The sequence below is a fragment of the Salvelinus alpinus genome, chromosome 19, assembly GCF_045679555.1.
Source record: "Salvelinus alpinus chromosome 19, SLU_Salpinus.1, whole genome shotgun sequence".
Lineage (NCBI taxonomy): Eukaryota > Metazoa > Chordata > Actinopteri > Salmoniformes > Salmonidae > Salvelinus > Salvelinus alpinus.
The window spans coordinates 39,858,235-39,883,748 of NC_092104.1; the positions used below are offsets into that span (position 1 = coordinate 39,858,235).

Consider the following 25,514-nt stretch of genomic DNA (forward strand, 5'->3'; position numbering starts at 1 on the left):
GGGGTAATAATACTGACCATTAGGGTTGTCTTTCTTTATGAGTGTGGGTCACCAATGGCATGTGAATTGTCTCTTTCCTAGCTTTAGCTGGCGATGTGTGAAAAAGAGATACATGTCAGGATTTGTATTTCATATAGCATCAGAAGCTGGTTTGAACAGAAAAGTTTCAGACAAATGTGTTGCTTGTTCTACTATGGTTTGTTCTCCAAGCTGGCGGGTCGTTAGCCCAACAGCATTTGAGCCCGCATTGCATCAAGCGCACAAGAAAAAAGTTGTGAGGTGACAATCTAAACTGTGGTTCGGTCTCAAGGTATGTAATTCATGTTTTGGGATGATCATTTTGTCAGTTTGCAAGTTTGTTTCAATGTGCTATATTCACCACATCGGTTTAGAATTTAATATGAATTAATATGTTATGTAGGCTGTCGAGTTTTTAATCTATGAACGAGGCTTATCAGCACCTTAATCATGTGTTTTTTATCATTGTTTATAGGTTCATTAAAATATCCTTCATCAATGGCTTTTTTTGTGAAAAAGAAGAAATTCAAGTTTCAGACACATTTGACATTGGAGGAGCTGACCGCTGTGCCTTTTGTCAACGGAGTATTGTTCTGCAAGCTGAGATTGTTGGACGGTGGAGACTTTGTTGCAACTTCATCAAGGTAAAATGTTATTTTGTGCTTGCTGTGGGCATGAATTGTGCGCATGTCGCATGGGCAATACAGTAGCCTACATAATAACCAAACTGCTATCATAATGTTATAACTTGTTAAATGCCTCACACCACTCTTACTCTATCATAACCCAAAACACAATGTTGTTTTACTGCATTGTTTGTAAACAATGTCTTTGTAAACAAATCATGTTTAGATTCAAAGTAGCCTAGGCCTGACTAACATTGTCATGTTGGTCTTATGCACTGTCAGTCCTTGCATCCATAGCTTAATCTATACATTTTAGTTGTTAACCAACCTTCAGCTTTATATCAGTGATTCCTCACGAAACAGTAGAAAAGAATAACATGATTTTGGGGATTTTCACGAAATGTAATCCATAGAATAGTGCTTTGGAGAAAGTATTTTTGACAGACATTTGTATCTAAAAGCATGAATGAAATATAATTAATACAAGTTGGCATATGTATTACATTTTGGCCTTACCCAGGCCTCCTTTAAGACTCCATAATGTTTCATCTGTAGATGCCAAAAATACAGAGTTGGCTTTACCACTTGCTCTGTAATATGAGTAGTATTATTATTTCAATAAAAATAATTTTTACATTAATATATGGAAGAATATAAACATGAATATTGAAAATATACCAAATTGTTCTATATATTGTTGAACATAATATACTGTACTGGCACAACAACGTTCCAGAGTGCGATCTCTGCTAGTTTTAAAGTTATGGTCCATTTTATACAGAGCAATTGGCATAGTAGGCAATGTAACCAATCACAGCCCTCCTTTTAACTATATCATTGCACATCCTACAAATCACCAGCAGAGGGACATCATTTTGAATCAATTTAAATAATTGGTATTCAAAGTCGGGGTCGTGACCGGAACTGCAGTGGGTTTGCTAAAATGTAAACCAAACAATCTTCTTCTTTTTGGAGTGGCGACTACAAATTAAAAGTACAGGTCATTGGACAATATACACACGTTTTTGAGAAAGATAATTTGAAAGATACATTTACTCAATAAAAATTGTATTTATTGGTTTCTTTTCATTTTGATGAGATGAAAATGCAATGAATTGAAGGTTATTTGTTGATGTAAAAATCTAAATTGATTGATTTTTAAGGTTTTGTAATAAGATTTGGGGTGGGGTCGCAAGAAATACGTAACAAAAAATGGGGTCCCCAGAAATTCTGGTGGAAAAAATGGGGTCCCTGCTGAAAAAGTTTAAATACCACTGATTTAAACATTCACTCTGTTGGTAATGCTTACAAATTAGACAATAACCGTAAAAGTAACAGGGACCCCACCCAACAGGGATCCCACTATTATGTTCAACAATATATAGAAAAATGATCAAAATCCCAAATATTATATTTTCAATATTCATGTTTTATCTTTCTATATTCATAAATTAATGTAAAAATGAGTTTTTTAAATGAAAGTACTACTCATATTACAGAGCAAGCGGTACAGCTTCATATGACACCAATGTTTGCTTTGTAGCACCTACAGATGAAACACTATGGAGTATTAACCTTTCTAGCGCAGACGTTCCGCTAGCGGAACCCCTCGACAACATTCCGCTGAAAAGGCAGCGCGGGAAATTCAAAAATATTTTTTAGAAATATGTAACTTTCACACATTAACAAGTCCAATACAGCAAATGAAAGATAAACATCTTGTTAATCTACCCACCGTGTCCGATTTCAAAAAGGCTTTAGAGCGAAAGCACAACATATGATTATGTTAGTTCAGAGCCAAGTCAAAAAACACACAGCCATTTTCCAGCCAAAGATAGGAGTCACAAAAAGCAGAAATATAAATAAAATGAATCACTAACCTTTGATGATCTTCAGATGACACTCATAGGACATCATGTTACACAACACATGTATGTTTTGTTCGATAATGTGCATATTTATATCCAAAAATCTCAGTTTACATTGGCGCGTTACGTGCAATAATGTTTCGATTCCAAAACATCCGGTGATCTTGCAGATAGCCACAGAAATCCCAGAAATACTCATAATAAACATCGATAAAAGATACAAGTGTTATTCACAGAATTAAAGATAGACTTCTCCTTAATGCAACCGCTGTGTCAGATTTCAAAAAAACTTTACGGAAAAAGCATAATCTGAGTACGGTGCTCAGAGCCAAATCCAGCCAAAGAAATTTCGGCCATGTTGGAGTCAACAGAAGTTAGAAATAACATGATAAATATTCACTTACCTTTGATGATCTTCATCAGAATGCACTCCCAGGAAACCCAGTTCGACAATAAATGACTGATTTGTTCCATAAAGTCCATCATTTATGTCCAAATAGCCACTAGTTGTTAGTGTGTTCAGCCCAGTAATCCATCTTCATGAGCACTAGGTCCAGACAAAAACTCGAAAAGTTCCATTACAGGTCGTAGAAACATATCAAACGATGTATGGAATCAATCTTTAGGATGTTTTTAACATAAATCATCAATAATGTTCTAACCGGAGAATTCCATTGTCTGTAGCAAAGGACTGGAACGAGAGCTAACTCTGTCGGGAGCGCGCGTCACGAGCCTGAGACACTCTGCCAGACCACTGACTCATTCAGCTCCCATTCCCCCCTCCTTTATAGCAGAAGCCTGAAATAAGTTTCTAAAGACGGTTGACATCTAGTGGAAGCCTTAGGAATTGCAACTTAACCCCATAGACACTGTGTATTCGGTAGGCCAAGCTTTGAAAAACTACAAACCTCAGATTTCGCACTTCCAGGTTTCTCGGGTTTTCGCCTGCCATATGAGTTCTGTTATACTCACAGACATCATTCAAACAGTTTTAGAAACTTGAGTGTTTTTTATCCAATACTACTAATAATATGCATATATTAGCATCTGGGACAGAGTAGCAGGCAGTTTACTCTGGGCACGCATTTCATGCAAAAGTGAAAATGCTGCCCCCTATCCCAAACAGGTTTTAAAGGAGGACTGGGTAAGGCCAAAATGTCCAAAATTTGCCAACTTTGATAAATTATTTCTCAATTATGCTTTTGGATCTAAATGTCAAATATATGTCAACAATCCTTCCTCCAAATGACAATTCTATGGACAAAATGTTGTGAAAATCACCAAAATCATTGTCTCTTGTGTGCGTGGGGGGGGATCGTGAGGAATCACTCCGCAAACCAAATGGCTAAAAAACAAATGAACCTCTACAGGATCGGTGGGTCCCCCGCGGGACGAGTGAGCTAACGTAGGCTAATACGATTAACAAGAATTTACACTTTGTGCCAATATCAGATATGTTTATGTCCTGGGAAATGTTATTGTTAATTTACACTTTGTGCCAATATCAGATATGTTTATGTCCTGGGAAATGTTATTGTTACTTACAACCTCATGCTAGTCTAAATGCACTGTCCAATTTACAGTAGCAATTACAGTGAAAGAATACCATGCTACTGTTTGAGAGTGCACAGGTATGAACTTAAAGTTATTAATAAACCAATTAGGCACATTTGAGCAGTCTTAATACAACATTTTCAACAGAAATGCAATGGATCATTGGATCAGTCTAAAACTTTGCACATACACTGCTGCCATCTAGTGGCCAAAATCTAAATTGTGCTTGGGCTGGAATAGTACATTATGGCCTTTCTCTTGCATTTCAAAGATGGTACAAAAAAAATAGCAAAAAAACGCATGTTTTATCTTTTACCAGATCTAATGTGTTAAATTCTGCTACATTCATTTCACATTTCCACAAACGTCAAAGTGTTTCCTTTCAAATGGTATCAAGAATATGCATATCCTTGCTTCAGGTCCTGAGCTACCCAAATCTATCTGCCTGTATGTCATTTTAGGCAAAAATTGAAAGAAGGGGGCAGATCCTTAAAATGAAGGGTTTGTGTCTTGAATATGGCAGGCCACTGATACACCATTAACCTCCAAGCTCTGGTTTAGAACCAAGCCAAGTGGGTCAGACTGGTAACTGGGTCATAAGAAAGAATTGAGTTGGAGAAAAGCCCTCTGCAGACATTTGTCTAAGCTCTCTGTCCTCCAAGTTGTACATTTCCATTCAAGTCACATACAATCCTTCCCCTCCCCTCCCCAACCTCAACACATCAACAGCTTTTGTGTCTTTTCCATGTTGCCCCAGACAGAGTGGAGTGTAGTGGTTGGAGTTAGAGGACATTTACCAGGAGGAATTAGCTCACTTTGGGCAGACAGGGTGACTTGTAATGGTCTGGATCTGACACCCTTTGTGAAAACTGACACCACTACTGACTCCTTCCCTAAAGCACACAACATTTAATTGTACAGAGATGGGAAAGCTTTTAGGAAAAATTATGGAAGTAGAGATTGTAGAATGTTGTTGCTCTTCCTCTCCTTCAGCTACACACCCAAACACGGGCATACTAACACCTGGTGAAATAAAACACATGTTTATGTGAGGGGGCATTGTTTACTTTAGTAATATAAATGGGAACACACAAGGAGTCCGGTATTTGATCTGGGAGTGTTTGTTGAAAAGTAGGCTGGAGAGGAAAGTGATGCTTCTCCGGGGCTTTCGCAGTGTTAGGTAGAGAGGGTTGTGTGACATCAGATGAAGGGTAGCTGTGCAAAAACATGATTAAGGGAACCTGAGTTATGTCTCAAAGAAAACTGTTTGGATCTGAGTTCATAAGCATTTGTCACGCCACATTTTTACTTTTGGTTATGTTGACACCAGCTTGTCAAACATCTCGTTCCAAAATCATGGGAATTAATATTCAGTTGGTCCCTCTTTGCTGCTATAACAGCTGTCACTCTTCTGGGAAGGCTTTCCACTAGATGTTGAAACATTGTTGCAGGGACTTGCTTCCATTCAGCCACAAGAGCATTTAGTGAGGTTGGGCACTGATGTTGGGCGATTAGGCCTGGCTCGCAGTCGGTGTTCCAATTCATCCCAAAGGTATTCGATGGGGTTAAAATCAGGGCTCTGTGCAGGCCAGTCAAGTGTTCTTCCAGCCGAATACACTAATTTGAAGGGGTGTCCATATACGTTTGTGTATATATATAGAGAACAGTAACTGTTCATGTCAGCCTCATTTTACACTACCAGCAGGACTGCACACAGTCTTCCAGGACATTTCCAAGATGTATATTTTATTAATATACAGCTGAGTTTCCTTTCAAACTTTGAATTTGTTATTGATTCCATATTACCAGTCAGGTTCTTCCACATCAGAATAGCTGGAGCATGTCCCGTCTGGTTGACCTGTGAGGAAACCATTTTTCTGGGCTTTCAGATAAGAGCTCATCTCTCTCCCCACTATGGAGAACCTTATGATGCAGTATGTCCTAACTGAACTTCCGAACTGTGGCCACCCTGTGTCCCAGGACTGTGTATGGCTTTTGTTTCTCTCCTATGCCTGTCATCATTGATAAACACACTTTTTTAACTCTGTTGCCCTCCACTTCCTTTTGCATGCAATGATACAAGACCTTGGTGTGCTGTGCACACATGAAGCCTGTTTTTGAGCATTATATAACCGGTTGTCTCCATCCAATCTGCTTGAGTTATCTGGCAACTCTGTCTCTGATTATCTCTGTTACCCGAGTGCAGAAAACAAGGGCTTCTTAGAAAAAGAGACTAATTTGGGAGGGTCCCACTGTCTCTGCTAGAGATGTCGTGTTATGTCACAGGGCCTGGGGAGTACAGCACACACAACTCCCTTTGTTCTGTTGTTGTGTCTGAAATAGTTCTGAAATCCATGGAGTTTGACCAATGAGCCATGCTCCTTAGTGTGGAAATGCTTCAGTCCTAATGGTTGTAACACAAGCCGTAAGCAAGGGGGATCACATGCTGTTAATGTGACTCTGGAAGCTCATTTTTGGGTCTTCTGATGTAGGTCTTGCTAAGAGCTACACTACATACTGTATATTAATTTCTGTGCTGAATAACCACTGTTCTTCATGCCAAATGTAGAAGGGAAAACAGCCCAGCCATTTGTACTCCCTGCATGAGTTTGTGTTTTAGCACCCATATCTGTTTTGTTCGAGTCTAGCTTTAAGAGCCAGCAGTGAGCAGAGCGTGTTTGATGTGGCAGTGGGGCCTGATTAGATCCATTTCCTGAACTGGATAAGATTTGGCCTGGGCTGCATGGTACAGACATGGTGGGGAATGTTCAGGTTCCCTCTTCCCTGCCTGGATGCCTGTTGCCTGCTGCACACAGACTGCTCTCCTTCCTGATTAACAGAGGACACATCTGATCATGGAGGGGGTTATAGGGACAACTAGATGGAAGAAGCAACACTCATGCCCCGCCCACACGAGTGGCATAGCAGTCTAAGGCACTGCATCTCAGTGCTAGAGGCGTCACTATAGACCCTGGTTCAATTCCAGGCTGTATCACAACCGGCTGTGATTGGGAGTCCCATAGGGCGGGGCACAATCGGCCCAGCGTCGTCTGGGTTAGGGTTTGGCCGGGGTAGGCCGTCATTGTAAATAAGAATTGGTTCTTAACTGACTTGCCTAGTTACAAAAGGTTAAAAAATCAATAAAAATACATCTCTTTTTCAGCTATCTATTTCCTGTGTTTTGAGGGGTGCAAAATCAACTTGTCACTTAAATCATGCTGGATTGATTACTTTAATTTTACTCCTGCGACTCTTTCATACTCTTGCTTATACCTATTGTTTTTTCCCGTCAACGTTACGACAACGGAAATGTTTGTAATGACGTGTCAAACACACCCCAGTAATGGCTGAAATGGGCTCAATGGAATACATTGTCTTTCCGTTGCATCTATAAGAACGCTAACACTTCGTCTGGGATTTAACGCATCATCTCAACAATTACATCACAAGAAAGATCACTTTATTTTGATGGGTGTTAATTTTTTGTGTAATTGAAAAAGTAATAATTTATTACAGTTGAAATATTTGCAAATTAGATATGCTGTAATGAAAGCAACTTCCCGAAAATGGACACTTGGATTATAGTGATATTAGATCTCGCAAACAATGTAAATTATGCATACAGTAGGTGTAATCTAGAGCCAAGTGTGTTGATTTTTAATCAGAGGGTTTCCTGCAATTGACACACTTGTTGAATAATGCAACAGAACGTTACAACAGAACGTTACAACAACAGTAATTAACGAGGAAGTCTAGACAGGGCAGGTGAATGCAGGTAGGGTAAACAGTATGTTTTTGATGGTTGCAGCCCTGTTCCCCCCTTTGTTAATTTATTCATACATGCAAATATAACTAGTGCATTTATGCAAATGAGGCACATCTACATTCCCCCCCACACAATATTAAATACCTGATACCATTCAAAAAACTAAACAAAAAAAAAATATATATATAAGTGCATTCTAAGAAAAAAAGGTAATAATAAATTGAATACCTGAATTCCCACAAATCCCTGAACTCCATTCATTAATTGTCTGTGCCAGTAAAATGTTTTATGTGCTGTAATTCAGTCAGTATCTGATGGATTGACAGGTTTGGAGTATCTTCATACATTGTCCAACTGTTGCATTTATTACAATTGTTTTATAAACTTTTTTTTTTTTTTTTTTACAATTTTGATGATTGTTGTTAATGGAAGAATGAGTGAAGTAGAGAGTGGGGGAATTGGAAGAAGAGTAAAATTAGCGGATGTGGAGGTTGACTCACTGGGACGGGCTGCTGTCCAGCTGTTTCCTGTTTTCCCATCACCTCTTTTGCCCCATCCATAGAACAGAGACGAGGGTCTGCCACACCTCTTCTGGTCTTTGACCAGGTAATCAAGGAGCATCCTGTTTTAAAATGGCCTTCACTTTCAATGAATGTACAGTGTACATGCTAATTTAGGATTAGTGCAGGCTACTGACTGTATTTTGTATTGAAATGCCACATTGCCTACATTTGATAACTGCATTAATGGCCTGGACTGGAGCCTCATACGCCTTGATTAGACAAGGGCATTTCCATGTAAAAGGACCATAAGCACCAACATGTAAAGTTCAAAGGAGCATGTCATCATATCAGCTAGGATTGTATTTATATATATTTTTTATACATTTTATACATTTTTCAAACATTTTCTATCCAAAATATTAAGAATAAGCAAAGGATTTGATTTCTCGTCACACAGATGGAAAAGGGGTATTGGAAAACATCTACCAGAACATGTTTTAAAGGGTGTTTATAAATACATCAAAACACAATCCTGTTGAAGTAAAGGCCCCTGCCAACTAATATCAACACTTATACTTAGTTTTGGATAAATTATTTGCCTTGTTTAAGAATTGGTAACAGAATTTCTGAAAAATCACTAACTGATTTACTGCATTTGAATTGGCTACAATGGGAAATCATATTAGTCACAAACCACAGTTGGGTCACCTGCAAAGCAAGTGTTAAAACAGTCTGGACAACCCCTCCCTCCACCTTTCTTCTCTCTCTAGTGAATGTCATCTCTCCCACCTCTTACTGACACCTACCCATGAGCCCCCTCTTTGCATTTACTGTAACCAGCATCCTTATCCACTGTGCACCGACCGATACCGGACGTCCATGGATGTTGAAAAGTAGTTGATATTTGGTCAGTCCGCCCTGCCTTGTTTTCAACATCCACAGATGTAGTTTTTGATCCGGGCGGCCTTGATTTGGTCCAAACATAGACGTCAATGAGTACGGTTACATTCACACAATAATGTAATTTATTGTGGATAGATTAATATAATAGTTCGATTTAAAATGTTTACATGCTTTGCAATAACGATTCCCCTAATAATCCTGTTTACATGGATTATCTGAAATCAGGCTACCTGATGGCACTTATAAATGCAGAAAATTGCCAATCAAGATGACGTTCTACCACAGCGAACATGTTATTTTTGGGGAGCATATTTGATTCTGAGTTCATGCATGTTAAGTTTGTATGTGAAAACTAATTCTACTACGCATACATTAATTTGTTCCGAACACACTTCACTTGCGCTAAAGAGGGAGGCTCGATCGGATGCCGCAAGCACATGCCCAGATCAAATACACTGCTGGAACACCGATTTAAATTTTTTTTTTTTTTTTAATTTTTATTTCATTTTTTAAAGATGTTTACATGTCATAATCATTTGAAAGATTGCTCAGAAAAACAGGTGTTTTAATCGGTTTATGCTTTGATTTTGACCTTATGACGATAAACAGAGTGTTGCATAATCTGCCTACTGCCATAATCCATTTAATATCAAACTATTAGTGTGCTTGTAAACTTACTCAAAGATTGGTTCAGGTTTGGACCGGACAAAATCTGAACCAACGATAGAAGTCTGTTTCACAAGTTTTTAAAATGTCAGTAGAGTTGAGTACACTAACTTATTGAACTGTACTGAACTCTACTCTGCTGAACTGTACTCTAGTTTGATGTCCAAAACTGTGTTAATTACACTGAACAAAAATATAAACGTAACATGTATAGTGTTAATCCCATGTTTCATGAGTGAAATACAACAAATCCCAGAAATGTTCCATACGCACAGAACTTTTTTTTCTCTCAGTTTGTGCACAAATGTGTTTACATCCCTGTTAGTGAGCATTTCTCCTTTGCAAAGATAATCCCTCCACCTGACAAGGGTGGCACATCAAGAAGCTGATTAAACAGTACAATTCATTACACAGGTGTACTTTGTGCTGGGGACAATAAAAGTCCACTTTTTTTAATGTGCAGTTTTGTCACAACACTATCACAGACGCCTCAAGCTTTGAGGTTGCGTGCAATTGGCATGCTACCTGCAGGAATGTCCACCAGAGCTGTTGTCAGAGAATTTAATGTTAATTTCTCTACCATAAGCTGCCTCCAACATTATTTTTGAGAATTTGTCAGTACGTCCAACCAGCCTCCAACCGCAGACCACGTGTAACCACGCCAGCCCAGGACCTCCACATCTGGCTTCTTCACCTGCGGGATCGCCTGAGACCAGCCAACCAGACATCTGATGAAATTGAGGAGTATTTCTGTCTGGAATAAAGCCCTTTTGTGGGGAAAAATGAATTCTGATTGGCTTGGCCCAGTGGGTGGGCAGATGTCCTCCCAGGGCTGCTCCCCTGCCCAGTCAGGAAATCCATAGATTAGGGCCTAATGCATTTATTTCAATTGACTGATTTCCTTATATGAACTGTAATTCAGTAAAATTGTTGCATATTGTGTTTATATTTTTGTTCAGTATAGATATCATATTTGGTCCGGACCAACCACATTTTTTTTTTTTGTGGGGCGGAGTTCATTAAAATAATAGCCAGTGTGTAGAATGATACCCTATATGCAGCGGAGGATATTGCATATTTCTAACTTTGTGTACATATTTAGAATATATCACCATGAAGAGAATGACATTCATATCCATAATAACACATTTCTGTGTAGTACCGATCAGGGACCCATGATGCAATTCTGTTACCGCAATTCTGTTACCGGATGTAAATCCACTTCACTTACTGTAGTTCAATAACCAAAATAGATTTTTCAAAGTCAAGTGTAGGCTCAGTGTACTGTTTCTACCATGGCCTGAAGTCATCGTTCACTGCAGCTTCCTCAGCTCTCCACACTGCTCTCCCAGGGCTAGGCTGTTTATCCGAGTCCTGTCAGGGGCCAGTGGCTGACACAGGCCTGCTGCTATTTTGTGTTGCTACTGGAGAGGGCCTGAGGACAGCACCCAGCCTCTGAGACAGGATGGGAGATAAGAATCCCATAGTAAAGCATGCCTGACTGAGTCATCCTAAACTGGGGCACAGTAGGGGGTGACGGTGTACTGTAGCTCTCAAATAAACAAATTCCTTTTGATATAGCTACTAGTGGATATGACTGTGATTTCAATGTGGTGAACAACTTTTTGTTCCACTGACTTATTTCCTTTTTTGACAACAACATCTGCCCGTTGTGTAAACTTTCAATCCGTTTCAGTCAATAGTCATAGTTCTCACCCTTTTTCCTTTTCCTGTGTGGTTTTATTGCCACAACTCCTGCATTTTCCTTTTTAAGTTTTGTTATCTGATGTTTGTGTTGTTTTGTGATCACTTTAACTCGCTCTGGGTCTGGATGTAACAGGTCATGCTGGTGTTGAGAACTGGGCTGGCCTCAATGAGGATTGTCTTTCAACATTGTTCAGATATTGTATATCTCCCCTTGTTTTCTCAGTGCGGTGTGTTGCGTTTCCTTGGTGAGGTCCCTGTTGATTACTCCCTGTGGCCTTGTGTATCTGTGAACTGACTCTGGGAATGTCTCAGATACTGCTGTTACAATGAGTTTGGTTGTTAAGTGTTGTCTCCAGACCTCCTCCCCCCCCGTCTCTCTCCTCAGTGCTCTAGCTCTTTCACTCCTGTTTTGAATGAACGCTGTAGTCGGGGGTTTGAGGCGTGTGGTTGCCATGGTGGTTGAATAAAGCCATCTGGTATGTGGAATGTGGCTGAGAACGTTTTCAGAGACAGACCAAAGGGGGGCAGTGATTAGTGTGGCGCTCCTGATAAGAGCTAAACAAGTGTGTGTGGCACAGCATTAAGAACCAAGGCAAAACATGAAGGGACGACTATATAAAGAACCTATTAGAGAAGAAAAATCTAAAATGGTAATGAACAAAAACACTTGCATAAAAAGTGTTTTAAAACATTTATAGAATGTACAAGATGAATCATTGAGAGAGGAAATGGGGAACACATGTATGTTAGACATTTAAGTATGACTGAAGGTTTATAGTCATGCAAGTTGTTGGCGTTTGTGTAGGCCTACTATTACTAAAGGTTTGTAGCCAATCAATTAGCTGGAATCTGTTTTTGTAATACAAAGCAGCAGTAGTGGAGTTATGACTTGTTTTTTAATAGATTCTCCAGTAAACAACTATTTTATTTGGCCAATTGGCTTAACACACCATAGCTGGGTTTCAGTCATTCCTGACCTAAAGTGAGAGATGCATAAAAAGAAAAAAGAGAGACTGGGAAGGGAGGAAAAAGTGTTACTGGACATGCAGTGTTGGTGAGAGTTGCAAAAATATAATGGGTGAAGGGGAGGGGAGTGTTAGCAGCAGCTGCCACCAGTTTGCGCTGATCCATAACTGGCCGTTAACGCTATACAAGTGGCACTTGCCTAGCAACGCTAGCCTCGCCATTGTCAGCCAATCTATTAGGAGCTTCGATTGGTCTCTCCCGTCGCAATATCGCAGATGATTTACAGTTGAAGTCGGAAGTTTACATACACCTTAGCCAAATACATTTAAACTCAGTTTTTTCACAATTCCTGACATGTAATCCTAGGAGAAATTCCCTGTCTTAGGTCAGTTAGGATCACCACTTTATTTTAAGAATGTGAAATGTCAGAATAATAGTAGAGAGAATGATTTATTTCAGCTTTTGTTTCTTTCATGACATTCCCAGTGGGTCAGAAGTTTACATACATTCAATTAGTATTTGGTAGCATTGCCTTTAAATAGTTTAATTTGGGTCAAACGTTTCGGGTAGCCTTCCACAACCTTCCCACAATAGGTTGGGTGAAATTTGGCCCATTCCTCCTGACAGAGCTTGTGTAACTGAGTCAAGTTTGTAGGCCTCCTTGCTCACACACGCTTCTTCAGTTCTGCTCACAAATTTTCAATAGGTTTGAGGTCAGGGCTTTGTGATGGCCACTCCAATACCTTGACTTTGTTGTCCTTAAGCCATTTTGCCACAACTTTGGAAGTATGCTTGTGGTCATTGTCCATTTGGAAGACCCATTTGCAACCAAGCTTTAACTTCCTGACTGATGTCTTGATGTTGCTTCAATATATCCACATACTTTTCCTCCCTTATGATGCCATCTATTTTGTGAAGTGCACCAGTCCCTCCTGCAACAAAGCATCACCACAACATGATGCTGCCACCGCCGTGCTTCACAGTTGGGATGGTGTTCTTCGGCTTGCAAGCCTCCCCCTTTTTCCTCCGAACATAACGAAGGTCATTATGGCCAAACAGTTCTATTTTTGTTTATACTACGTTCATCTCTAGGAGACAGAACGCGTCTCCTTCCTGAGCGGTATGACGGCTGCGTGGTCCCATGGTGTTTATACTTGCGTACTATTGTTTGTACAGATGAACGTGGTACCTTCAGGCGTTTGGAAATTGCTCCCAAGGATGAACCAGACTTGTGGAGGTCTACAATTTTTTTTTTCTGATGTCTTGGCGGATTTTCTTTTGATTTTTCCCATGATGTCAAGCAAAGAGGCACTGAGTTTGAAGGTCGGCCTTGAAATACATACACAGGTACACTTCCATTTGACTCAAATTATGTAAATTAGCCTATCAGAAGCTTCTAAAGCCATGACATCATTTTCTGGAATACTCCAAGCTGTTTAAAGGCACAGTCAACTTAGTGTATGTTAACTTCTGACCCACTGGAATTGTGATACAGTGAGTTGTATTTGAAATAATCTGTCTGTAAACAATTGTTGGAAAAATGACTTGTGTCATGCACAAAGTTGATGTCCTAACCGACTTGCCAAAACTATAGTTTATTGACAAGAAATTTGTGGAGTGGTTGAAAAATGAGTTTTAATGACTCCAACCTAAGTGTATGTAAACTTCCGACTTCAACTGTAAATAAAGTTCAGCTTTCTCGAACTTTAGTCCCGGCTTACTCAGCTCCCTTACCCATGCTCGCATCGCTTTTACCGGTCCCCTCCTCTTCTCTCGCTTTCCTTCCATTGAAAATGTATGACTTCCGATGTTTCACCGCACGATGATGGATCCTAGTGTAAATCTAAAATGCTTGCTGTGGTGGGGTTCAGTTTTTGTCGAACCGACACTCATACTAAAGAAGGGAAGAATTTGTATAAACTTAAACAGTGCTATATATTCATTATGTGGAAGGCTGGATCACATCTCTTGCATTTTAGCCATTTGCCAATGCAGAGGGGACAGCCATGTACTAGTCAAGCAGTGTATAAAGTGTCACTGTCAGTCATGTGACTTCAGATAGTATGCCTAAAGTGTGGAATTGATACTCTGGGTCTACATCGTAAAAGCCATGTGTGCAGTTGGGGACATGCTGTCCCTGATGTAGAGGTACTGTAGGGATCACATGTGGCTCACCTGGAACTTTTCTTTGGGCAGATGATCCTATGACGTCACTCCCTTGCATGGCATGGAGTAGGAACACGTGCCTTGGCTTTGTGCCCTGCAAGGAGCCAACGACTACCCACCACTATACTGAAGCCCCTCTGCAGCTCCTATAGTTAATCAAATGTGTCAGCTGGTTAGGGACCATGTGCTAACTGACCGCTGTTCACATGGCAAATTCTTCCTCTTTGCACAACACCCAACCTGAATGGCAGTGAGTTTATTTTCTGTTGCTTGACAAAAGGGACTGTAGTACACCCCTGTGCTTATTTCAGAACAGTGATGGTCAGTCTTAGGTACAGTGCCTTCAGAAAGTATTCATACCCCCTGACTTATTCCACATTTTGTTGTTAGTCTCAATTCAAAATGTATTAAATATATTTTTTCTTCTCACCAATCTACACGCAACACCCCATAAGTGAAAACGTTTTTAGAAATTTGAGCAAATTTTATTGAAAATGAAATTAAGAAATACCCCTGAGTCAATACTTTGTAGAAGCACCTTTGGTGGCGATTTACAGCTGTAAGTCTTTAAGAGCTTTGCACATCTGGATTGTACAATATTTGCCCATTATTCTTTAAATAAATCTTCAAGCTCTGTCGTTGATTGTTGCTCATTGCTAGACAGCCTTGCCATAGATTTTGCAAGACGATTTTAGGTCAAAACTGTAACTAGGCCACTCAGGAACATTCAATGTCGTCTTGGTAAGCAATTCCGGTGTAGATTTGGCCCGTGTGTTTCAGGTTATTGTCCTGCTGAAAGGTGAATTCATCTCCCAGTGTCTGAAAACCAACTGAACCAGGTTTTCCTCTAGGATTTTGCCTGCGCTTATAGCTGTATTCTGTTTCTTTTTATCCTAAAAAACCTCCCTAGTCCTTGCCAAGCATACCCATAACATGATGCAGCCACCACCATGCTTGAAAATATAAACAGTGGTACTCCGTGATATGTTTTGTTGGATTTGTCCCAAACACAACACTTTGTATTCAGGACAAAACTTTTATTTCTTTGCATAACGCAACCACTCTGTAACGGCGTTCCTCCTCCTCTTCATCCGAAGAGGAGGAGCAGGGATTAAACCAAAATGCAGCGTCTTGATATGACATGATTTATTTTAAGTAAAGACGAAAACACGAACTTCACTTGAAACTAAACAAAACAACAAACGGAGTAGACGAACCTGAACATAAGAACTTACATAACACGATGAACTCACAAACAGGAAAATGACTACACAAAACGACGAACGAACGAAACAGTCCCGTATGGTGCAAACAAACACAGACACAGGAGACAATCACCCACAAACAAACAGTGTGAACAGCCAACCTATATATGGTTCTCAATCAGAGGAAAACGTCAAACACCTGTCTCTGATTGAGAACCATTATAAGGCTAATTACAAGTGACCTAAACATAGAAACACAAAACATAGAATGCCCACCCCAACTCACGCCCTGACCAACTAAACACATACAAAAATAACATAAAACAGGTCAGGAACGTGACACACTCAATTTTTCTTAACTGCATTCTTGGTTTAGGGCTTGTAAGCGTTTCATGGAAAGGTCTACACCTGTTCTTTGCTAGGCATTGGAAAAACCTCCCTGGTCTTTGTGGTTGAATCTGTGATTTGAAATTCACTCCTTGATTGAGGGACCTTTACAATTATCTGTATGTGTGGGGTACAGAGATGGTGTAGTCATTTAAAAATCATGTTAACCACTATTATTGAACACGGAATGAGTCCATGCAACTTATGTGATTTGTTAAGCACATTTTTACTCCAGAACTCGAGGGTGCCAGGTTGCCCTTCATTACGCATACCTGTCACCATCATTACGCACAGCTGCGCAATATTGGTCTCACCTGGACTCCTTTTACTTTGTTCATTGCCTCGTCTATATCTGTCTGTTCCTCAGTTGGTTCCCCGTGTCAGCATTATTTTCGTTGATGTCGTTATTTTTCCCCTGTCCAGGCGCTGTTCCTGTTCTGTTTCATGTCCGTTGTTTATTAAATGCTCACACCCTGTACCTGCTTCTCGTCTCCAGCGTTGATTGTTACAGAATGCTGACGCCACTAATGGAAGCATCTGGGAGTTTTTGGTTTTTGTTTTGGTTGGTGATGTCGGGTCCGGGTGCAGTCGCCGATGGAAACGGGGGTGCCTCAGCTAGCACGTCGGGCTTCCACACCTTACCTGGCTCGAGAGGTCTTCATGCCTCGGTGGGCTCTGCAGGCGCCCATCCCACGTCATGCTTCAGCTGGCCCTATCCCCCCCCCCCCCGTCCAGACGCTGTTCCTGTACTGTTTCATGTCCATTGTTTATTAAATGTTCACTCCCTGTACCTGCTTCTCGTCTCCAGCGTCAATCCTTACAAATTCCTCTTTGACGTTGTGGGGTATTGTGTGTAAATCAGTGACACAAAATCTCAATTGAACTATTTTAAATTCAGTCTGTAACACAACAAAACGTGGAAAAGTAAAGGGAATACTTTCTGAAGGCACTTTACTTCTCTGTTGGATCAACCGCTCAGGAAGCCTGCTGCATTTACTGCCTTCTCACTTGTACAGGGTGCTTGGGTTTTGCCTAATTTTAAAGGATAGTTATGTTTCACTGAGTATCCTCTGGTGTAGTTGACTGCAGTCTGGTAATACCTGATTGTTTGAGCACTCCCAGAAGGTGGTACACACTACAGTACCCAGGCTGATCTGTCCACCATGGCTGTGTGTTTGCATTGAAGATGATGGGTTATGCATATCTAGCCCTATACATTTAGCTCCTCTTGCTCTGCAAGTTATTTATTCTTTCCATAGTCCACATTAAGCACTGAATTCACTACAGTTTCTACTGTGCATTCTGAGTGGCTGGATACTGGGTCCATGCCGTGGCATGACTGTGGTACTGTCAAAGCTTGCACTCAGTCCATCTGTCCAGTTGGGAGAAGGAGGGTTTGAAGCATGTTAAAATGGGAAGTAGATTATCACCAGGAATGTTTTATGCCAACCACTCTGTATTCTCAGCCATTTTCCTCAACGTATGAATGGACAGGGTGACATCAGGCACTGGCCTAATTACATCAACTTTCTTTTTACAGAAGCCTGCAGATTATTGTTCACCGTTTCCTCGACAACAAGTTTACTTTCTCTAAAACTGGAGCAAGACATTGAAGAGAGGCCAAATGCACAAGTGATGTCATATGCTACGTTGAATTAGTGACTTCTTTTTTTGAGATCACTCAAACAGTAATGACTGTCATTCACTCTCCACTTTCGATTTCTCTTGACACTAATAACAGACGTGTTAACCGATTCCTTTTTTATTGAGATTGATGCATCTGTGCTGTAGTGCCATCCCCTTGTTGATCCCTGTCCTCTTGTCACACAGAGTGGAGGTTCAGGAGAACTGTGTTCGATGGAAGAAGAGGTTCACCTTTTTGTGTAAAATGAGTGCCAACCCCACGACTGGAGTGCTGGATCCCTCGATCTGTCGGGTTTCTGTGCGGAAGGTCTGTGTTGACTGATTGGAGACTTCTCTTACCAACACACAGCTCTATGCTGTTATCTCTGTGAACATCCAGAGCTACAGTTTCCTGCATGTAATAATGATTATGCATCTTTCCATGTACAATTAACACCCCCTAACTCTCTGTAGCCTCTATAATCTGATGGTAGAGCAGTGCTGAACACACACACTCCACTGCATGCCTGACTGTCAAAATCCTCAGGAGTCATCTCCCTCTTCCTGTTTTCCCTACAGGAACTCAAAGGAGGAAAAACGTATTCAAAGGTAAGAGCCCACTCCTCCTGAGCACTACATCCTATATCCATAAACACATTTAAACAATTTACTGTAGCCTGATGTCAACACACACAAACACTCCTGTTACTCCATTTAAACAGGAACATTAGTCACCCCACTTCTACAAACACAAGCAACAACTTTGGCACTCCTGTATAAGCATATGTAAACTATACCATGTTAGATGGGGAAAGTTTACAGAGAATGCACACTCAGGTTGCCAGGGACCCTTCCTGTGTTTTCTCACGTTCTGCTTCTGGATTTCCTTAAGCTAAATATAACCCCTTTCCTCCTTGGAAGTAGGCTTCCTTAAATACACACATCTGTAAACAGTAGCTTCGAGGAAATGAAACCTGGAGAAAGGGAAATGAGAGTCATCTCCTCTTGGATAACCTGAGATTAAAATGAGAAACAGTAGGGCTAAGTGTCTGGAGCATATACAGTCTGTCTCTACATCCAGATGGCTACATGTATGTCACAGTATATGAAAGTTTAAAACTACTGTACTTAAAGGTAGACTCAGTGAAATGACGTTGCCACAAGCAGCACCGCAGATATTGAGATGAGCGAGATGCAAGACCTTGCTCTCACACAGTTTCGGCTCATGTGCACGGGTTTGCTTCACGCTGTACACAGCGTGGTAGCCAGGGCAACAACACAGCGGAGAAATTGAGTCTCACTCTTCAGAACTCTTAGTTTGACCCACAATGCTGTTTACTTTCTTTATCTACGTCATATCGCTGAGTCTACCTTTAATGTAACTGTTGCTCTCCCTCAGCTGGGTTTTACTGACCTAAACATGGCAGAGTTCGCTGGCTCAGGCTCTGCGGTGCGCTGTTGTCTACTGGAGGGATACGACACCAAGAATACCAGACAGGACAACTCCATACTGAAGGTAAGTGACTGAGCTTGGGTGGACAGGAGTCGACTGATGACCTTGGGACCTTTTCAGGGTTGGGTTTGGTTGAACAGAACAACTAATATATACTGAACAAAAATATAAAGTCAACATGCAACAAAGGCATAGGCCCACCCACTGGGGAGCCAGGCCCAGCCAATCAGAATTCGTTTTTCCCCAGAAAGGTGCTTTATTACAGACAGAAATACTCCTCAGTTTCATCAGCTGTCCGGGTGGTTGGTCTCAGACCATCCCGCAGGTGAAGAAGCCGGATGTGGAGGTCCTGGGCTGGCGTGGTTACATGTGGTCTGCGGTTGCAAAATTCTCTAAAACGAAATTGGATGCGGCTTATGGTAGAGAAATTAACATTAAATTCTCTGGCAACAGCTCTGGTGAACATTCTAGCTATGAAGTTGACACATCAGTCCAATCAAAGTTGGCGGGCATAAGACGTTGATTTATCTGTCGTTAACAGTGATGCCAACTTAACAATTTTGTTGCTAGATTTGGCAACTTTTCAGACTACCCTGGCAACTCTTTTTTTCAAACAGCACCTAGCAACAAATTTAGCTACTTTAAAACATTTATTTAGAACTTTTAGCAACTTTTGAAAAATGACTCAAATGCTAAAATGCACGCATTTTCCCTCTAAATGACACAAAGACGATTTTCTCTGTCACAACTCACGTGCCTGGCTGCAAAAGTGCATTGTGAGTGACGTCAGCAGCAGGCGCTCAGCTCGTGCACAGGCAGCAGCAGGCCAGCAGCAAATTGCAAATCATTGTTGGCTGACTGCAGCAGCAGTAGTACGGGTTCGATGAGCCAAACCCAATGAATATAGTTGGTCACGAATGTTTGATCTTGAACAGAACTTACAACATCAATCAACATGTCTCAATCAAAATTGTACAGCCAGAAGAACAGAAAAGAGTGGGAGTCTGTACCTGAACAAATGTCAAATCATATTTTTCGTTGAGATGGCCAGTCAATTTGAGTAACGTTATTGTGTATTCTACGCAATGACGCAGTTTTACGTTATCACGCAATGACATCACAATGTCATTTAGCAACTTTTAGCAACAAATCAACCTGCCTCTAGCAACTTACCCTGAAAATTAGTTGGCAACACTGGTTGCTAATGTCAAAGAGCCTTTTTGGGCGAGCACAAGCAGCAACAACGGAATCACGGAATCCAAAAACATGGCAGACATTGGATGAATATAAAATTGTAATTGTGAGAGATTAAAAAAATTCTAATAAACGTCCTCAGTGACAATTATTTGAATAATTCAATGGATGTTTTGTGCAAAGAGGTGATGACTATAGTGTCTTATTAAGAATTTTCAAATCTGACTTCCATCTATGGAAATTGTCTTTTGCCGGGCGTCAGTTAAACTGCAGTACCGAAGCAAAACTGTAGGAGTAGTTGAAACTGTGCTTCTAGACCAGAACCCTGGCCCCTGGGCACCGAAGAGGGGCTTTTGCTGGCTAGCTCTCCCAGCAGGTGCTGCGGTGATGTAGTGACCCCATGAGTGACCGCACCCTGTGCCAACGATACCTATGCTCTGTGCTTTCTCTGTCTGCCTGAAACTGCTGCATTTTTGAGCAGTCTTATTCAATAAAAATTTACCAAAACAACAATGCAATCGGAAAGCAACCACGTATGCTTTATTAGATCAACCTATGTAAAAAATATATATAACCAATGTTTGCTAACTGATATGTTTTGTTGTGACATGAAATACCAGAATTGCATGCAAATATCCTGGATATTGGTGGGGCTCTGGACCACTTGGGACACATAACAACTGATCACCCAGAGCTGTTGATGCCCAGCACCTCAGCAGAACTTTTGATATAGCTCCTGCAAACATGACTCACTGTCTTTTACTTTTTATATTGTAATAAAAGTTGTCTTTGTCTGGATCTTCTCTGAAGGTGACTATTGGGATGACCCTCCTCTCTGGAGATCCGTGCTTTAAAACGTGAGTGACCTGATAGATGTTCAAATCTCTGATCTGTCATTCATCATCATACATTTAGTAAACCTGATGCTGTCGCCACTTTTCCCACAGTATAACATGTGGACTGACCAGTCATGTTTTTTGCAGCGCTCCCAGCACAGCCAAGTCCATCTCGATCTCAGGCCAGGACCATACCCTGCAGCTAGACTGCAAGGGTGAGGGCACTGGAACCCCTAACCGGCCCCCTTCTTTGGGCCGGTCCATGAAGCCCAGACCCTCTGTCATCAGCTCAGGTATGACATGCAAGAAGGATCTGATTAAACCTGGTAACTGTGGGTGTTTTATGATTATCTCATCAACACTAAACAGTTAACCCAGGTCTGGGAGACATGGTGAGGGACTGACTAATTGAGGTGTGGTTCTGGTTGGTGTCAGGACTTCCAGAGGAGCCAGACCAGACCCAGGTGGCCAGCCCAGGAGAAGTGTTCCAGTCGGGTCACTCTCGCAACTCCAGCTACGCCAGCCAGCTGAGCAGGATCTCAGGTGTGTATTCCTGTTCCCCGTCTTCCCTCTCCAGAGGTCATATTTCTTTGTTACTGTAATTGCACCAATGGCAGTAATGTAAACTCTTGTTCCGCAGGCTACAGCACAGAGCACTCCTGCTCCTCCAGTCTGTCTGATCTCACACACCGGAGGAACACCTCCACAGGAAGCAGCACCTCTGGGGGCCTGAGTGTGACCGTAGACACCCCCCCAGAGAGGGAGAGCGACATCTGCCGGCCAGAGAGACCCCCTCGCCCCCCACGACCCATCCTGCCATCCAACAGACCCCCCAGGCAAGACCTATCTCCCACCCACCAGATGTGTTTAGCCCAATGTGTCTGTTTTGACAATCTATGAAACACTCCAATCCATCAGTGAAACACTACTGATATTGTTCTTTGTATGACTGCTGTTTGTCACCTTGCTGTTGAATGACTGGACCTTTCCCCTTCACCCTGTGACAGGAGGAAGCAGGATTCTGTGGAGAGCCATCCCTCCTGGGTGAATGACACCCGCATCGATGCTGACGATATAGTTGAAAAGATCGTCCAGAGCCAGAACTTTGGTGACATAAGTAACACTGAAGGTATGAAGCCTGCCCTTTCACTTGTCCAGCACATTTTTGCAATCTCTTTTGTACATAACTGCCTCTATTGTACTGTGTTTCATTTGGCTCTCTCTTGGTGTGATTGTTTCCTCTTCAGACAGTAACCTGCGACTGTTTGTCAGTAGAGACGGGACCACTTCCCTGAATGAGCTACAGCTTGGAAACAGGTGAGAACACACACACACACACACACACACACACACACACACACACACACACACACACACACACACACACACACACACACACACACACACACACACACACACCTCTTACTCTCCTACTTTTCGTTCTTTCAGGGTGTCCGCCGGTGTCTATGAGCCCGTTGTGATTGAGAGCCATTAGGACTGGTGAAGATGTGAGTTTAAGTTGAGGCCTCTGTGGTCAAGCTTGTGGACTAACTCTAGAAACATATGGTAGTCATCCTGGAGCACCAGCTGAGCTGGTTGCCATGAGAGGAGGACTGTACCGCACAGTTTTCATGTTTAGTTGTGGATCTGTTTACCCTATGGGGTCTGATTGATTGTAAACTGTTCAGTTTTTGTCTGGTCATTTTGCACTTTATTTCTAATGTGTTGTACCCCCAGAAGATGTGGCTTAAGTCTGAACTCATTTCAGCTGTATGTTGTTGCAGTATCTTTGTTTCCATGGTATATTTCTTGTCCTGTTGATCAGGAAGTGACATCATGCATTTCTCTATCCTCAGCCTTTCCACAAATATTGAGAAATAACGATTGGACAAATGTAATACTGTAAAGAAAATACACAATACACATTATATGCGCTACTTTAGAATGTATTTTTCTCATACATGACCCAAAGCACCAGATCATCTCTGTGATGACAGTGCTAGTCACTATTGGAGAGCTGGTGATGGAGAAGAGGGAAAGTTCTCAGCAAGGTCTGACTGGTTTCAATCCCATTTAGATTGTAGTACTCTGGCGCCCCCTTGTGAAGAAATGGCCTGCTGAGGGATCAGTCTCTGATCTTCAATCATGTCCCCAAAAAACTGGTAGGTCCTAGCCTGTCATTTTTAGTGTGTACAGATCTCAAGTAACTGGGTAGGTGTAGTAATATGGGGGAAGTTTTATATGCTATAAGTTCTAAACCCATTAGATGGCTATTTGGTACTGTCTGATTCTCTCAGATCTGCAAACACCAAAGGGGTAAGAAACTAGGGGTCAGACTTGACTATACATATTCAGCAGTCTTTTACACTGGCAGATGTCTTCAAACATTATTATCTTATGAAGGATCATTCATCATTTGTTTGTTTTTCCAACCAGCTTGCTGGTTTGTTAGATTTTTTAAATGGAATTTATCAAGCACTACAGGTTTGGAAGGTTCCCTGTTTATTGTTTTTATAGAATTACATTCTCAGTGATGTTGAAAAATACAGAACAAATTGTTTTCCTACATATCTGAATGTAAACTGGGATATACTTTTTCTATCATATGTGACTAATAGAGCTGTTATGGACTGAATTCTTGGAGGTTTGATACACTTGTTCAGAGTTAACATTTTGCAATGTGCTGATACATATTATCTGTCAGTTGTCTGCCTATGAATGTCTTAAATGAGATTCTGTATTTATTGCTGTGCATTATGTACAAAATATCAGTTATCACATGGGCTAATATTGAGCACAGCTGGGTTTACATTGAATGGTCTCAGGTGATGTGTGACGTTCATTGCGACAGCACTTTAGATTGAATTCTTTTTTTTCCCGTTCTTATTTCCTATTTGAAGAGGGGTTTAAGCTATACACACAACCCCAGTGTCCTACACATAAATTAGCATTTTGTCTAATCTTGTTAAAACATTTATTAATCTTAGATTGTCATTTTAACAAATGCACATGTATACTAGATTTTAAAATGAACAGTAATTCTAGTCTATTTTTGTGATCCTCCCTAAATGTTTCAAAAATGTATTTGATTTTTTTTCTTCTGTTTTCAATCTTTATTAAACTAAATGGAGCAATAACTTTGTTTAAAATGTTAGTCTGGTTGTTAGTTATGCTATCCCACTGCTATTAACCCCACTCATTAACATATACATGCAGGAGACATGATTTTCTATATCAGTCAAATCATTGGAAATATAATCGATCTCAAGCCCAAGTTTCCCTCAGCGTCATTTCATATGCAGTAGCTTTGTGTCATCTTCCACTTTCTCATTCCCCATTTATCCGATATCCCATGCTTCACAGGGTTTCCTCTTGCAGGGAGATGTATCTTCTCCTCCTACCCCCTCTGCGTTCAGTGAACATGTAACAGAGCATGCACCACAGACTTTCCTCTGGAGCGATCTGCACTCCACTGCCTGCCCTGAATGGCCGCAAAGCACAGGACCCTGTAGAAAGGAGCACAGAGAGGGAAGGAGCACAGAGGAGAGGTTAGAAGGGGCTCAAGAGGGCACACGGTAATATAGTAAGGCACCTGCTGTCACCAGTCTGTATCTACATGTGGATACACTGTATTTACCCAGGATAAAGTAGGCAGTGGCGCTGAGGGAGAGGATGATGAGGAAGATGGTGCCAGGACCCACGTCCCCCAGGGCACAGGCGTTTGGACATGCACAGGGACTCTCCACCCAGATTTGCAGGGGAATGTCTCCATTAAAGTGTAGGGCGAAAGAAGTGGATCTGTTGGGACTACAACGGTAGTGTACTACTGTCAGGGGTTGGGTGTACTCTAGGACTAGAGAAAGGGAAAGGTGATATCAATGTTGAGCGCACGGACCACAATAATAATGACGCTTCTGATTTACACTTCTGCTTACCAGAATATGAAACAGACAGTGTCTGCAAGCTGTTGTTGTAATGGAATTCGTTGCCCTCATGTCTCCCATAGTTTATGTAATGACTGATGTATCTGTTATTTCTGTAAAACCTGCTCAGTAAATGAATCATTTGATTAA

The 25,514-nt window shown here is 41.2% G+C and overlaps 1 protein-coding gene across 1 annotated transcript; it reads left to right on the top strand.

The window, feature by feature from the left end:
• Positions 1-25,514, top strand: eeig1a (estrogen-induced osteoclastogenesis regulator 1a). Its single transcript, XM_071354193.1, has 12 exons — positions 1-310; positions 494-662; positions 18,166-18,286; positions 18,538-18,567; positions 19,358-19,474; positions 21,416-21,462; positions 21,589-21,734; positions 21,877-21,984; positions 22,082-22,277; positions 22,449-22,570; positions 22,689-22,758; positions 22,891-25,514. Exons 2-12 carry the CDS (start codon positions 517-519, stop codon positions 22,934-22,936), a joined length of 1,149 nt encoding a protein of 382 aa, XP_071210294.1. The 5' UTR covers positions 1-310; positions 494-516; the 3' UTR covers positions 22,937-25,514.

Bases quoted from the DNA above. Each gene is read 5' to 3' on its own strand.
- eeig1a (XM_071354193.1), top strand. From the start codon at position 517: ATGGCTTTTTTTGTGAAAAAGAAGAAATTCAAGTTTCAGACACATTTG. The intron at 18,287-18,537 runs GTCTGTGTTGAC...TTTTCCCTACAG, and splicing joins GTCGGGTTTCTGTGCGGAAG to GAACTCAAAGGAGGAAAAAC. The intron at 22,571-22,688 runs GTATGAAGCCTG...TTTCCTCTTCAG, and splicing joins TGACATAAGTAACACTGAAG to ACAGTAACCTGCGACTGTTT.